The sequence below is a fragment of the Myzus persicae genome, unplaced genomic scaffold (assembly GCF_001856785.1).
Source record: "Myzus persicae strain clone G006 unplaced genomic scaffold, MPER_G0061.0, whole genome shotgun sequence".
Taxonomy (NCBI): Eukaryota; Metazoa; Arthropoda; class Insecta; order Hemiptera; family Aphididae; genus Myzus; species Myzus persicae.
In genome coordinates, this window is record NW_019101969.1 from 137,960 (window position 1) to 154,352 (window position 16,393).

The 16,393-nt window shown below is 31.3% G+C and overlaps 1 protein-coding gene across 3 annotated transcripts in view; it reads right to left on the minus strand.

Moving 5' to 3' along the window:
• Positions 1-16,393, minus strand: part of LOC111030872 (monocarboxylate transporter 10) — a 342,552-nt gene that overhangs the window by 84,736 nt on the left and 241,423 nt on the right. Inside the window, exons 1-2 of one of the 3 annotated variants that reach the window (XM_022310575.1) lie at positions 9,183-9,544; positions 7,001-7,435 (exon numbers count right to left, since the gene is read on the minus strand). The exons of the other annotated variants lie outside the window; for them this stretch is intronic. Coding sequence (XP_022166267.1) covers positions 7,001-7,265 — 265 coding nt within the window. The 5' untranslated portion in view covers positions 7,266-7,435; positions 9,183-9,544. Of the gene's footprint in view, positions 1-7,000; positions 7,436-9,182; positions 9,545-16,393 lie in introns of those variants that run through there. 3 annotated transcript variants of the gene reach the window in all.

Sequence of the window (16,393 nt, forward strand, 5' to 3'; positions counted from 1 at the left end):
TGCTCGGTATCGGCCAACGTGCTTTGAGGTTTTCGATCTCCGACGTGGGTGGACACCCCGAATGACCGACCCACAAGCTTTCGACCTCACTCAAATTTAAATAACGTAATTTTAATTTTTTTTTAGTATTATTAATAATCGTTTATCACGTATTTGTAACCCCAAAATTAAACTTCAAAAAGACACTCAAAATATGTTGAATATAAAAACATTCAAATATAAAACACATGAATATTATTTTTAAATTGTTATATTTCTGAGAAATTATCAATTCTATAAATCGCTCCATTCAGCATTGAAATATATTATACTTTAAAGTTGAGTAATTGTAAATAGATTATTTTGAAATATGCATGTAATATATTCAGTAGATCATAAACATGTATGATGTACATAACGATTAACTCTTTTCTCGGATAATAATATATTGTGTTAATAGTATCCATAAAATAACTAACTACCTACTCATAAAAGCAAGCACTTCATAAATTATATACAAATACTATATAATATAATGTAATATGCAGTTATTAGATAGTTAAATTAGATTATTTAATTTAAATAAAAAAAAATTGGATAGATTATTTATATAACTCCAGGAAATAATAAACTAACAGATATTACACAACAACTCGTTTAGTTTTAATTTATTTAGAGCATACGAATAAATGAACGGTTTTTACGATTTTAAAATTAAAATTGTATCTTTTTTATTATTATGAATACCAGAATACATAGTTATAAAAATACGACATTGTTTAAGAATAGATTATTTGTGATATTATATTATACTATTATGTTAAATTTAATTTGTGATGTATACAACGGCACATTTTATACTACAAAACAAATTTATATGCAATTTAATTGTTCGTTTTATGGTTATAACTTATAACTATGTAGTTTTTTTTTATTTGCGGTTTATATTATTATCACTATACAATTGCATACAATTTGTTCAATTTATAAAACAAAATTGATTAGTTAAACATTTTATAAGTGAAACAATTTTACTCTATTAATAATCAATTTAAATATTCAACGCATTATTATACATATTTTCACAAGAAAAGTAGCAACTTTGAAAGCTAGTTTTTATGAAACTGATATAACGTAGGGTTGATACATAAATCAAAATTTAAATTTCTTGTTTCTATTCTGGAAACATAGTAAATCCCAGTGATAATTATATTTAAATTTCAAAATGTTGAAACCGGTTAACTGTAATCACTGACTTATTAATGTATAAGTAAGTACTATCGGCACTAATTAATTGAAAAATCTTCAAGAATATATCAACAATTTGTCAGTACGAAAAATAATTAAAAAATACAGACAATTATAACTTTAAATTTTCCTTGAATTCGAACGGCAAGGGCGAACTTTATCGATCTGATAAAGCGAGGAAGTGAAGTGGGTCAAAAACTTGAATGTAGTTCGATACATTGTAAATCGATCACATTGTTATTATACAGTAGGTATCGTCATTCCTCAGCTGATGATAGTTAAGTTCCAAAATGTAAAGCACAAAATTTAAAAAACCCATTTATAAGAAACAAAGATGACAATTATACTGCTGCCACATCGGTTTTCCCATCTTTGGCTGATGGACCCATCATCGTACAGAATCGTTTATAGATGTGACGAATGACGGTCGATCGTCGAGTTCAAATATCGAAGACTTTAAAAATCATAAATGATGCGTTTGCATCGGTGCGACTCTGCACACTGAGGAGAGGAGCGAAAAGATACGAGTGGTCAACAACCACGGGTATGGACGAAGTGTTGTACCTACCGTCCGCGCCTACTTTTTAAGTCTATTTATTATTACAGTATTTTTATTTTTATTTTTTATCGTGGACGTGGCACAAGCGTGTGTTTCCGATGAATTATTAGAAAAACGTGACATTTTAAATTACAATGGATGAACATATTTTACCGTCTGAAACGTATCAACGTTATCGGATTGACACAAATCTTACTGCATGCAGTTGAATTGCATATTATAAATCAAGTAGCAACGGACCGCAGTACTATAGAATAGTGTAAGTACCTATAGGTATAATATCATAGCTGCTAATTAAAACAATATATAATTTCTATTCTCGTACGAAGTAATCATAATATTATACGTAAATACACACGTGCTACGGAAAACTCGCAGTGGTACCCCACTACCACCAGAACAACACACAATTATTATTAATTACTGATGTAAGATAATAATAATGTTAATATACAACGAAGCGTACTACACACAACTATTCGAGATTTTGTATGATGTACTTATAAGACACAAACTGGTCGATCGTGAAGCATAATGTACCTACTACTACTAATAATAATATCTATATTCTGTATAGGTAATGCGTGTATGTATTGCAAGTATCGGTCAGTATTCAAATGTTAGACTCGTATATAATATTTATATATATGTTCATATAGAACGTTACCATGTTAAGAGGGCGTATATTATAATAATAGTACCCGTTATTGTTTGTTCGTTGTACTGTGAAAATAATTAATCCGTCGATCGGTACTTTGATATTATTGTGCACAAGACGTAAGACGGTTTGTTTTTTAAGAAGATATTTAAAGTTCCACTGATTACTTATTAAATCATTTTCGATTCTGAGGTACTGACGCACGCCGTGAGTGAATCGCGAGTTCCATTATTGATTGTAAATTTCAGAAATAGTTTTCTCGATGATACGACATAATAATATTACTAATTTACTGAATGCGTCAATATTTGGAGGAGGTATAATCAATATTATGTACACTGGGCAGTGGATAATACAGTTATTATTTATAGAGCAGCATAAATCACGATGAAATCACGTTCTCGACAGCCTTATCCACTCGACCGATTGAGACGGTTTGAAAAAAAAAATACACAAAACCCAACAAAAAATAATCGGAATTGATCCTCTCCATGTCTCTCTCTCTCTATTTCATACCGATAGGGACAGTAATATTGTCAAAACATTTTTTGGGCATACATATATATATATATATATTATAAAGCATGTAATATATTGTGCATGGCAATATAGTCGTCGTTATTATTTACGCGCTAACGTTTCTTCATTCCGCCGCGTGCGCACAAGACGTATAATTATTTCCGAATCAAACGAACCATCTAATGGGCCGCCATTGCCCCCGAGGGCACCCAGAGTTTTACACATCGGTCGTATACGTATATTTTTTTTTCCATCGAAAATTACCATAATCGCTCCGTGCCCGGAACTTTGAAATTACGCGTCGAACGGAAAAAAATTGTTGAAGGAACAAAAAAAAAACCAAAACTACAGGACACTCTGATCCCAAAAATCGTCCAAAACTCCAAAGTTCGGACTATCACCGTGGCTGGCGTATCGTATACCTAGGTACTGCTGCAGTGTTTCAGAAATTATTGACATATCAAAAATTCAAAAGGCGATAGAAATAATCATTTAATCCAGTTTCAGAATATAATACATTGTATTGACACATTTTATTTACTCTGTACACAGGACGACAGTCAATAAATTATGACAATAATATACGTGTAGTTAACGCGTTACAATAGTTTAATTAAGGAAACACACTGCTACAAATGTAACTCGACCAAAAATTTATTATAGTTGGCCCTAAATAATATACTCGTATATAAATGTATATTATATAATATTATTAAATAGGAATGTTTGTATATGTATATATAGGTACCTAACGCGGTTCCATCTGATAGCGGTACTTAGTACTTACTCGCCTAAGTACGCCCCGCTCGTACATTAATATACGTGTATACATTATACTCCATATTTGCATAATACATATATAACAATAACACAGACGAACCCTAATCCGCGGACGGACCTAATATGTTTAACCTACGCAATAAAAAAACATCACCGCAATGTACGCACCTAATGTATAAAATACAAATATTATCACGAAAAGCAAATTCTGTTGAATTCTTTTAATACATAGTACAACAAATCGCATCAGAAGTAAATAAAAATATTGCGAACAATTTTTATCATACCACCGCATTTGTGTAAATTGCCTTATGAATTCGAATCACCATAGAAAATAATATAGACGTGCCATATAGACAGAATTATAGATGAAGGTTTACCGAACGATAGTAGTAATAATAATAATAATAATAATAATAATAATAATAATAATAATAATAATAATAATAGAATGAACTTCTTAAGTTTATATTATATTTTGTCAAGACAATTTATTATAAATACATATATGTATACATAATATATTATATTACGCTACATATCTTGAAGTTTGTGTGTATCGTCCGAAAAACATTTAAGCGTAATCTCCTTTTTCTTTCCTAAACTGTAGAACTTACTCGAGAAATGTAAGAAAGTGAATATTGCAAGACATAGTCGTTTTTTTTTCTGTAAAATTACCATTGCAGCAAACTAAATAATCTAGTCTCGTTCAGAACGTATTATAATATTGCAGTGGTGGTAATTATTTATGAATGTACAATATACATATCACAATAATATTATAAAACTATATTCAAATCGATTGTTACGCGTTATAATAGACTCATTATCGTTTTTTTAATATTTGTCAAATAAAAAATACACGAGATATTAAATTGAAACATAGTAAACCACATTAGTATTTAAAAAGTCACTAGAGACCGTCGGAGCATTAAATCGTGCAGATAGTTGCTCAGACGATACAATCATCGGTTATCTCGTGAGGATATCAGAAGTACACCAGAGTATACTTAATCGCTCGTATATCGTGTATATTTAATATGTTGTATATTACCTTTATGAATGTTGATATCGTACACGATCGATAACGATTTAAAGATAAAACACGAGTCACTGGTATGGTATAATATATCCCTATAATGTGTGCGTCCAATGCATAAGCAAAATAAAAACTAGGTGCAGTTTTAAGCGATTTCACCATCGCTACATTATACTAATATATGCGAACTTATATTAATATAGAAGATTTAATTTTAAATTTATTTTACCTCGATAACTCGTATACGATATTTATACCTATTTAGGAGTATCGATCATTGTTTAAAAAAAATTATTATAGACCGATAAATTAGTAAGTACCTATAAAATATTTTAACAAACATAATTTGTTTTTCAAATCCACGACAAATATTTCATAACGATAATTACCGACTGCAATTAATTTTCAATAACATACAATTCCAAAACAATAAAGTTCTTCAACAATAGTTCTTCAAATTAAAATATTGAAAATATACAGAATATCCAACATAACCACCAAATTAGTAAGTACATACTGAAATACCAAATTATTTTCTCAGAACGGTGGTAGGTAAAATAATAAATGAAATAATCAATCATTTCCCAATTACTAATTACTATTAACTCAGTATTACACAGTACATAATTTTATATGCGGCTGTTCGAGAAACCAACTGTGTTACTTTTCGGGATTTCACGAATGTGATTAGTGATTACTCTCTTTCTAGGATTTCAAAGTTAAAAGTAAAGCATTCATATATGTGTGTGTGTGTGTGTGTGTGTATTATGTGTAGCATATAGTCGAGGGTTGTCAGACAATAAGTCACGTAACATGTACGGGGGTGGGTTTCAGGGATCCGGGACGAAGTTTGTTGTTTCGTATATGCCGTGCTGAGAGCTCCGATAGTTTAAATCGATGGTAAATTTTAAACTAAGTACATTGAGTCTACCGTTATTGACGTTTCGTCGCAAATACTGAAATACGCCGTCGGATGACGACTGGATCAGACAAACAACTCCACTGAGAGAAATCCTGGAATATGAGTGAGTTAAATTTTAAGAACCAGACCAACAGTTCGTATATAAGAGCCGCAAATATTAAAATGCCGCGTAATTAGTGTTGATGAAAAAATAATCGGTGATTGTTAATTGTCGGATATCCGAGATCCGGATTTGTATATTTTAAAAACATTTTTAACTAATCGGGTAATTACGTTATTTCCGAACTTTGTAAAATAAAAAAAAAGCTTGATAGTACTTGAAAAGTGTAACAAAAATTGTATAAGGTCTTATAAGTTATAAATACCATGGATTAGAATCTAAGAATATTCATTAAAATTATTGAATATATACACAAACAACGATCGAGTAGCGAATACTTGATAAATTAATTACAATAATTAATAATACGTGTACCAAATTCATAGTACATATATTTGTGTGATGGTAAAAAGCAAAAAAAACAAGCGATAGGAATAAACTAATAAGACAAAAAAAAAACCAAATCAAATGTGTTAAAATCTTTTTTACATTTATTCCAACAATTTTGAAAACAAAAAACAAAACCAATGCATGTACAGCTGTGGTTCTTTATATCAACCAACGCTTTTTTAACTTACTCACATACATTATATTTTAGCATAGTGTGAAATAAAGATGCAGACGCTATAGTACCTGTTACCGGACATCCTAATAACCTTCAACTAGTAGATTATTAATATTATCTATGCCTAGGAATTAGGATTTATAAGAGAAATAAGATAGTAAATTATTATGCTAAAGTATTCATTGAATTTAGCAACATTTACCAAACTATCATTAAGTGAAAGTGAAGCATCTTCTAATTTCAAAATATACCTATTGAATGAATAGTTACTTTTTATGAACTCCCTAAGCTAAATCGTTTGTGTTTGTATTCATTTTGAATAAGCCCATTGAATATTTAATATATTTTTATTCGTTTTTGGTCAAAGAAAAAAATCAACGTTTCCATGAAAGTATCTACGTAATATGATATGCAGGGCATTGAGCATCCAGCCTCTACATTAAATCAGTTTGAATATGCTCCATAGAACAATGTGAATTTTACTTGTTTGTGTATAATTGCTATAATATGCTATAAAATGCAATAATATGAATTGCACTTAAAACACAATTTATTACAAGCCGGGTAAGACGAACGATCATAATGTAGGTAGGTAATATATAATGTTATATGGTACGTGTGCGAAGCTAACCTGCCGATCCGAAAGAGGCGTGAGGGAAATTGCGCGCGACGATTGGAAGCATGACGCCGGAGGACATGTGCAGCCCTTGATTGAGGACGTGTACAGCAAACGACACGGCCACGATGATCCATCCCCATCCACCTTCCGGGTAGTAGTGCTGTTTGAGGGTGGGTACTTCGGTTTTAACCACTACCGGGCACAGGACTTCGCTGCAACTGGGCAGGTCGCTGCAGGTCGCCAGCCCCGAGTCCAAGTCTGCTTCCATGTGTGCCATTCCGCCGCCGCTGTACGATCACTACCGTTTTTTATATCGCTAGACCACTGTCAGTTGGTCGGTCGCCACTAGTCCGCCACTGATTCTGCGTGGCTGTCGACTATGCAGGCCGTTTGTTTTCGTCTCCACAGCCGCCACCGCCCTTGCAGCTGTCGCTGGACGACGACCGACTGCAATACGGAGCCATCGTGATTACCGGCGATTCGGTGGGGGTGAGAAATACATAATTAGGTATATTATGAAAAAATTTAAGGCGTGAAAAAATGGTTAAAAATAAGACTATCGTCTATGAAGACAAACGAATATCGATGAAATCAAACGGTCGAATAATGATAATAGTTATTAAATTGAATAGTATAATAGTCAAACAAGAGACAGAATAAGTAAGAGACATTTTTTTTTTGCTTTTATCGTGAATCGCGACTGTTTACTCTAACATCTAGTAATTTTTCCGATACATAAGTCGTATACACGTGAGTTATTGAAACGCATGAATTGTTATTATCCATACTATAATTTCTTAAGATTTTTTTTATGCCATAAATTTCTTCAGTAATATTTTCTCAAGGTTAGTATAGAAACCATCATCTAGAATGGTTATAATATATTTATAAAATAAATATAGAGTTCGTTCTAGTCGACTGCTAAATATAGGTGTGACGTGTGCACGACCCGAACGCTACGAAACTTGGGGATTGATCTGTTTTCAGCTAACCAAATTTATGAATCGAAAGAAACTCGACCTGGGAGGCGTGTATATTGAATTGCAATTATTGTTATACTCCTGCATCCCAACCTGAGCGGTCATCGTTACATCCGCAAAACCTGTTTACCTGTTTTTTACACGTTATTTATTATGTACAAGGCTGATTTTGAAAAAAAAATGTAACGAATTAACTCATCATAGCTTAAATACAGGGTAGAGACGGTATCGACACTATGCGGCCCAAACAACAAATATACCATGCAGCAATGAAATACGTAAGAAATTATAGTATCTACATTAGTATTTCAATTACCCGAATCATTGACAAAAAATGTTTACTTTTCTTACATAAAAGCTCATTTCAGAATAACTATAGGTACTTCTATATATATTATACTCATGGAAATGGAGAGTCCGTATCACCTTGATCATATCATGTTTGTTAACGTTTGTTTGATAACTTACATGACGAACTACACATCGGATTTCTCTTTTATATGATACAGTTAATTTATTATTTAAACAAGAAATGCGTTATAATTATAAAATAAACATGCAATAGAAAATTAATTTAAGATCAACGTAGAAAATTAGTGATCATAACAATTTTCATTATGACAAATTACAGATGGAAAAAATATTTAAAAGTACATAAGAAATAAGTTTAAATAAACTATTAATAACAAATTTAAAATAATAATTAATACATTAATAATTTAATGATGAAGATATTTTAAAGAAAATTGAAAAACTGTTAACAAATTACACGATTTAATATCGAGCTTGTAAAAGTATATAAGCACGGCGAAAGTTGAAAACAAGCAAACGTTATACTTGAAAAAATATTCTAACATGACATTTTCAAAAACTCATTATTCGGGCAAATTTGGTGTTACGGATTCGAATGTAACAAAAAATGGGACCCGGTTTTTGTGGTGAAACGAATAAAAAAAAAAAGAATAAAACATTGGCCATCGAGTGGACGGTGATCTAGAAAGGACGAACGGCAAAAAAATTAAACCGGATTTGAGTTGGAATATGACCCGGACGAATTAAGTCGAAAACGTAACAAAACGAAAAGGGTACCTACATCGAAATCAATTTCGAAATAGCAGCAGACGGTATAGCGTGCACACGCCGTCGACTAACACCACGTCCTATGATATTATAAAGACGAAACAATATGCCGCCGAATGTGGTCTGCGGATTACCTCATGAACGTGGAAGTTTTACCCGCTACTCCTGGTTCATGTACAGCTGAAAACTGATGATTTCCCGCACTAGATCGAAATATTATTTTTTTTTCCGAAATCGCTCGACCCGATGTTTTTTACCATAACGACTCTCGCGCACGTGTCATCGCCATTTATCGCTATCGTATACTTATAGGTATATATTATATTTAACATACGTGTACATATATATATTATATGTGTATGCAAAACAGTGCAAAGTTGAAAGACGACAGACGGCACACCGTGACGAGCTCAAAAAATGTCCACCGCGGACACGCGCACTGGTGACGGTCAGGGCGAACGCGACGGCAGTGTAATCGAGACTGGAGTGTTGCTCACTGGTTGCGAGCTTCGAACGGCGGCCGCGGCGGCGGCGGCTGCGATCGTGGCGGCGACGACGGCGGCACAATCCTCCCTCACTATCGCGGAGCGGTGGGCATTATAATAATAATAATAATAATAATAATAAATATTATTTTATATGAGCTTGATTCCTGTTAGGTAGACCAGAGGGGGAGTGGCCAACTATGTGGTAATTATTAATTATCGGACGTCTTGGTCTTGCAGCGTGCCTCCAGACCAGAGGTAAATAATATCTAAATCCCAATCGAGAGGGGGGTGGGGGCATGCCATCAATGTTTAAGATTATTAAATTGATTTTTTTTCATTAGTGGTAATACAATTAATTGGAAATTGTATTTATAATGCTTATCCAACAAAATAAAACCCCGAGTCTCAATCACGGGGGGATCCACCCATAACCTCTCACACTCCACTCACTCAAATACGACACTGCTTCCACTGCAGAGTGTGTGCCAGTGTATAATGTTACAATAATGTTATGTATGCGTTTATTATAAATAATAATATAATATTATTATATGGCTATTGTGTTATGAGCATGCATGTTATGATATTCGTCACGAAACGCTTTTCTGGTTTTTATGTTTTCACGATTTGACGCTTTATCCATTGCACGGCGGCCGAGTGCGTGGAAATACCACACAGGCGTACGAAGTCAAAGTTCAAATTTAGTTTATGCAATATTATGACGTGTCAAACGCTAGTCGAGTCGAGAGCTGCGATTTGGCCCTACCAGTAGCTTGGAAGTCCGTCATAATTCGTAATAACAATAACGACCGCTGATGTGACGATAACATTTTAACTTAAATAGCTATAACCTATTAGTTGTTTTGCATTTACGACAGATCTGTGAACCAACCCGATTATTGAGTACTGATAAAATATGTAGTTGAAACTTCAATGGCTGATAACTCTGATACCAATATGCATTAAAATATGTTCTTCTAAACGTTATAAACGATTCTATATATTATATGACTGTTAGCCAAAAACTAAACCGTAGTGGCTAGAATATGATAAAATAAATGGTTATATAGTTAATAATCGTAAATTATAATAGTTTTGAGGTGTATTCAACATAAATAGGTACCGTTGCCATTAATTATTATTATGATAGTATAGCATGGTTATTTGGCATAAAATCAATCTCAACGTGAGCATATTGCAACTGTGCCGTTATAATAAATATATCGGTACTACAAATTATGTTATTTTTTCAATGTCATGCTATTGCATGAATATAGCTTATTATACATAGCCAGAGACGGATACAACAAGAATAAAGCTATAAAGGCTTCTTCAAGATTTGCGCTTTATGTAGATATCTAAAACTATAAGACGGTAAAAATGAAAAATAAATATTTTCGTTATAATTATCAGTATTATAATTCATTAATAGTCCATACTGAAAAATAAGATAAACAATTGCAAATTTGCCTGTTACCAACAGCTTAAAATATCATAATATAAGGTTTTAATGTTTTGATTTAAATACAAATACGAAAGTCGCACATTGACAATCTATGATGAATATTGTATGATATTGTAATCTATGATGATACATCTTTAATAGGTCATTTTTATTTTGTATGAAAGCGTGTATATGGATAGGTAGTATACAATTGTAGATACATTAATCAAAAAAGTGTACTAGGTGATAAGCAATGGTACCTAATATTGTATCTGACAATAATAAAAAATACTGAATGACCAAATTGAAATTTGAAATTCAATTCCTCGTCACAAACAAGTTATATTAGAGCAATTAAATTTCTAGAACAACGCAAAAATTATCATGTGATATAGGACTGGCCATCAGTTTCAATTATTTTTGTGCAAACTATACTTTTAAAAATTTGAAAATCTTACATATACCTATTCATCAATTGTCTCATTTCAGAATATTATTAGGTTTGTCGTAGGCATACAATATACAAAACAATAGATACTAATATGTTAAAGATGAAATGTTAATTATTGTTGACTGTATTTAATTATATAGTGACCGTAACGAACTTTAACCCCGAGGTTAAAGGTCCCAAATGGGGCAAGTGCGTGTACGTTCATCAGAAATCCTTATAATTGACGCCAAAAACAACGAGGTAATAAATAGCGGATAATAATAAAAACTAAAAATTATAAAGCGGATTTGACCCCATTTGGACTTTTTTTAGCTACTTATAACTAATAATGTACACGAAAGTGGTAATTTTTATAGCGACCTCGAACGATGATGCCTGAAAATAAAATTACAATACGAGTACCTAAAAACCCGACTGCTGTTGTTTTAATAAATAGGTTTTGGTATTTTATTTATTATAAACATGCATTAACTCTTTTTAATTAGACATAATTACTATTGTATCAATTTTTTTTCTAAATACTAGTTATAAATTGTACCATCCATGTACTTAATATCGTAAAAAGTATAATAATGAAGACATAAAATAGCCCAACTTTTATTTATGTAGATTTTATTACGATATAATATGTATTACCTATCTGTACATGTTAATATTGTTTTCTTTAATGTGCACATGTAAGTCGTTTTGTCGAGTAGTATATGTACCTGTGTAACGGCAAGAGTTTATGAGAATAATTAATACGAGTAGTAGTCTGTTATAATGATTGTTTAAATTTGCATGCAGTAAGCGCTAAGGATACATCATATAGGTCCTGAACGGCGTGATTTAAGCATAGAGAAAAATAAATATAATTATTAGCAATTTGTCTATTCCGTATCTGAAAGCAGAATTACCATACATAATTGTGATGCATTAGACGTGTTTGTTAGTTTTAGAAGAAAATCAAACAGCCGTGGGCTGGCTGCTTCTATATACGCCAGCGTGCATACGTCATCATTCGTATATATTTTAATGTCTCCGCCCCATATGTCCGTCACGAGAAAATAAGTACAGCGTATAATAAAATAATATGCCTTACAGGGTAAATAATAATAATAATAATAAAAACGTAATAACAGGTACCGATGTACGAGATTATGTGTATAAATTCTATTTCTTGAAAAACAGTGTAATAACTAACCGTATATATGTCTGTTAATTACAGACGTTTAGATATTTATAAACAAATATATTATTTATTTGAATATTATTATAACCGTAAGAGTCAAACTTATATAAGTCATGATCATATTATAATATTTTATAGTGTACGAAGGAATTAATCTACTATCATGATTTATGTCGTCCTTATATATAATATTATTATAAAATCCTATGAAATATGAAACGTTTTTATATTAATATAATATATTATATTGTTGGAAAAAAAATAAAAATGCACGTACATAATATAGGTACAAAGCTGTTATTAAATAAAAATACAATATGAAATTATATACCATGGTATATGTGCAGTATCGTACAAGAAAAATTGTAAAATACATGTGCCCGTTTGGGTTAGAAAAAGGGAGACCGCAAAAACCGAAACCCACATTTAGATTTTCGGGATGACGATTTGCGACTCGCCAAGAGACGGTCGTAGACGATCGGTTATTACATATCAAGGATTTTTATACAACCCTAACTTTCCATATATTATCCTTAAACTCGACGAAAACTACGGTTTGTTTAATTTTTCGTTGTATTTATGCTCTAGCGTATACTATACATCTATGGAGGTATTTTTAATTAAATTCCTCGGGCACGTGCACGAAAGGCATTCCACAAAATGAGAATTCTCCATATTACTACCTACACTCAACGGAAACAATATTATTTTCTTCTTGTTCTATCGACACGGTCGCTTAACTAAACGGAAACGTAACCGCATGAATGATAATTCCGAAAACATAATACCCTTTGTTAAATATTTATTTTTATTTTTTTATTCGAGACGTTACTACAACGATGTCCTCAACAACGTTATATATTAATATAGTTTGTGTGTGGGATTTGTTTTATATCGCTTTTGAATAGACCAGCTTAGACTGTAGTTATTAAAGGTTTATTTAATTGTAATAATGTAAGCTTAACATGACCAATAAATACTACCAATGGTTACCGTGTACTAATAATACTCAGTACAGGCAACTATAATTAGTCTTACAGCAGATATCGATAACTATTAGGTATTAGTTATGTACCTAGTGAAAAGTTCACATGCCGCGTATAAAACATCAGTTATAATGGTTGCGTAGAATAATGATTTTAAATGTATTTTAAACCAAAAATATTTGTCCATAAAATAGATTTTATCAATATTCAATATAAATATACATACAAGGCGCAAACACATTTAACACTAACACGTATATATTTTTAAATTCTAAATTAATTTTAACAAACATAATCAATAAAAGCCTCTTAAAAATATAAACATTACTTAAAATTAACAAATACCTTACAATGTTGAACTGAAATTTCAACGAGCTATGGGTAATGAGTATAGCAATAAAAGAGTCAATCACTCACCTGAAAAAAAAAAGAGAAAATATGTCAAAACGTTAAACTCATATTGTTAAAATAACCAGAGCACATTTTTGGTAAATAAATAGCACACAAAATGTAACAACACGATATCGAATTATTTTAGCATTATATTATGTTGTTGGTAAGGAAGGTTCATATTAATAAAATACAAATACAATTCTAAAAGGAGGAGAGTATAATGCGAGCATACACAAGCACTGCACCGTTTATTCGACTGTATACGAGTTATAATACAGTTTCAACTTCTAGCGTATTCCGTATGCTGTTGATTTGTTGGTCCGTTTTTGGTTTTGGCACCAAAGAAGTTTTGCTAAAATCAAGGGAATTCTGTCCTCTACACATAACCTGCTGGTGGCTTGTGTGCGACGTATACGATATTATAATAAATTGCGCACTGCTGTTTGTTATTGTAATATGCAAGCAGACACGACACTCCTATTTTGAACACCGATAAGTCACGTGACCACGAAAGATAAAATACGTAATGCATTTACATCATATTGCATATGCTCGTTTTCTTATTCTATTTTCTATCTCAATCCTGCTACCAAATTGTAATAATAGTAATATTAACAATGTTATAAACTCATCGAGTAAGACACGGTCCTTTTACATAATGGAACAAGTATTAGGCATTTTCATTTTATTTTCTTAGTTATTATTTATGAACTGGATTTGGCGCCAACGAGCCTAACGCAGAAGTTACTTCTTCTTGGTCGAGTACGTATTGTACCATTTTAGGGATGTTTTAACGAGTCATATCTCCCCCCCCCCCAAAAACCACAATGACAATTCGCAGACACCAAACTATATTTATTATTTTATGTCATGTGAATACGCTTATTTTCTGGTTGCCATTTTGCTGACAAACTCATAACTTTTCTTTTTTATTTCTTAAGTAACACATTCGACGAAATTGATGTTTGGATAACTACAATCTGGATTTATTTTTGAGCTTGTAAAAATATATTATACATGCAAATGTTAATTGTATTAAACAAATTTATGTGCGTGATTTTAACAACCAGCTGAGATTATCATTTTACTCCCTAGTCCCTAGATATGTAAGTTTGAAAGAGCTCAAACTAGCTGTAGTCAAATATTATGGAATCGAAGAAAAAAATACATGACGCTGTTATTTTCATGTTGAATTTTTATTTTGTAATAAAAAATAGTATGAAATTATTCAGCAATAAATTACATTAATTAATTATTTATATATATTTATATAATAATATTGAAATTTGATATTTTTAAAAAATAATTTTAAATTATACGTTATAAGTATATCATGCTATCAATATAATTTTTATATTTTACATTTGCACTTAAAAATTTGTTCAAAGTTAACAGGATCCATACATTTTTATTTGTAGTTGTATTTTAAACAAATTTAACTCGGTCAGAGCTTAAAAATATATTTTATGTTTAAAAATGAAATTCTGTATGTTACGTAATACTAGTATGTGTTAACATAAATGCATTAATTATGCTCCCAATTAAAAAAATAATAATAATGATAATAACTAAAAATAACCTATGGACCATTTGTGTTTTTACATAGAAATACTTTGGGCATACATTAATTACAATTATCGTACAAGTGCATTTTAAAAATATAGCTGCAAGTCACGAATTGCATATTAAATAATCTCACCTGATTGAGCATAGGAAAGTTCTTAAAAAGCAATACATCTTACCTCACGTTAAGTCACGTATATCGATTTAACTTAAATGTAATTTACAATACATTTAAAAAATATAATGAACAATTACATACTACAAGGTTTTGAATAGGTATTTCAGTATTTTAATTATAATATCATCTCATTTATAGGACTTAATTAATTTAAATTAATTTATAATATATGACTTCATTATTTATACTAAATTATATACTCGAAACAGTATTTTATGTTTCTAAGCTGAAAATCAAACAGATTTATATGATATTAGATTGGTAAGTACCTACAATCTACTCTTTATGTCTACTCTCGAGTTCAAACTTCGTTTGGATATACCTAGTCATTAAGAAGGCTATGTAATATATTATTTGCAATTTCTTGGCACTAAATTATCATTATTTCATCTCAGATCGAAAAAGTAAACACGTGCGATGACCTGTCAGTTTTTAACACTAATTCATGCACCGATAACTTATAGTGTCTTCATTAAGGCTAAAGCCTATTAAAACTGACAGTTTATATGTAAGTCGTTAATGATAAAAATTAGCAAACCTCGTAATTTCACTTAGGCCGGCATGAAAGGAAACCAAAGGATTACCCGTACCGCAAAAATGTGTAGGATAAATAGTTCAGTTGTATCACGAGAAAAAGATCTATTGCGGCAGTGATCAATTATTAATGTGAT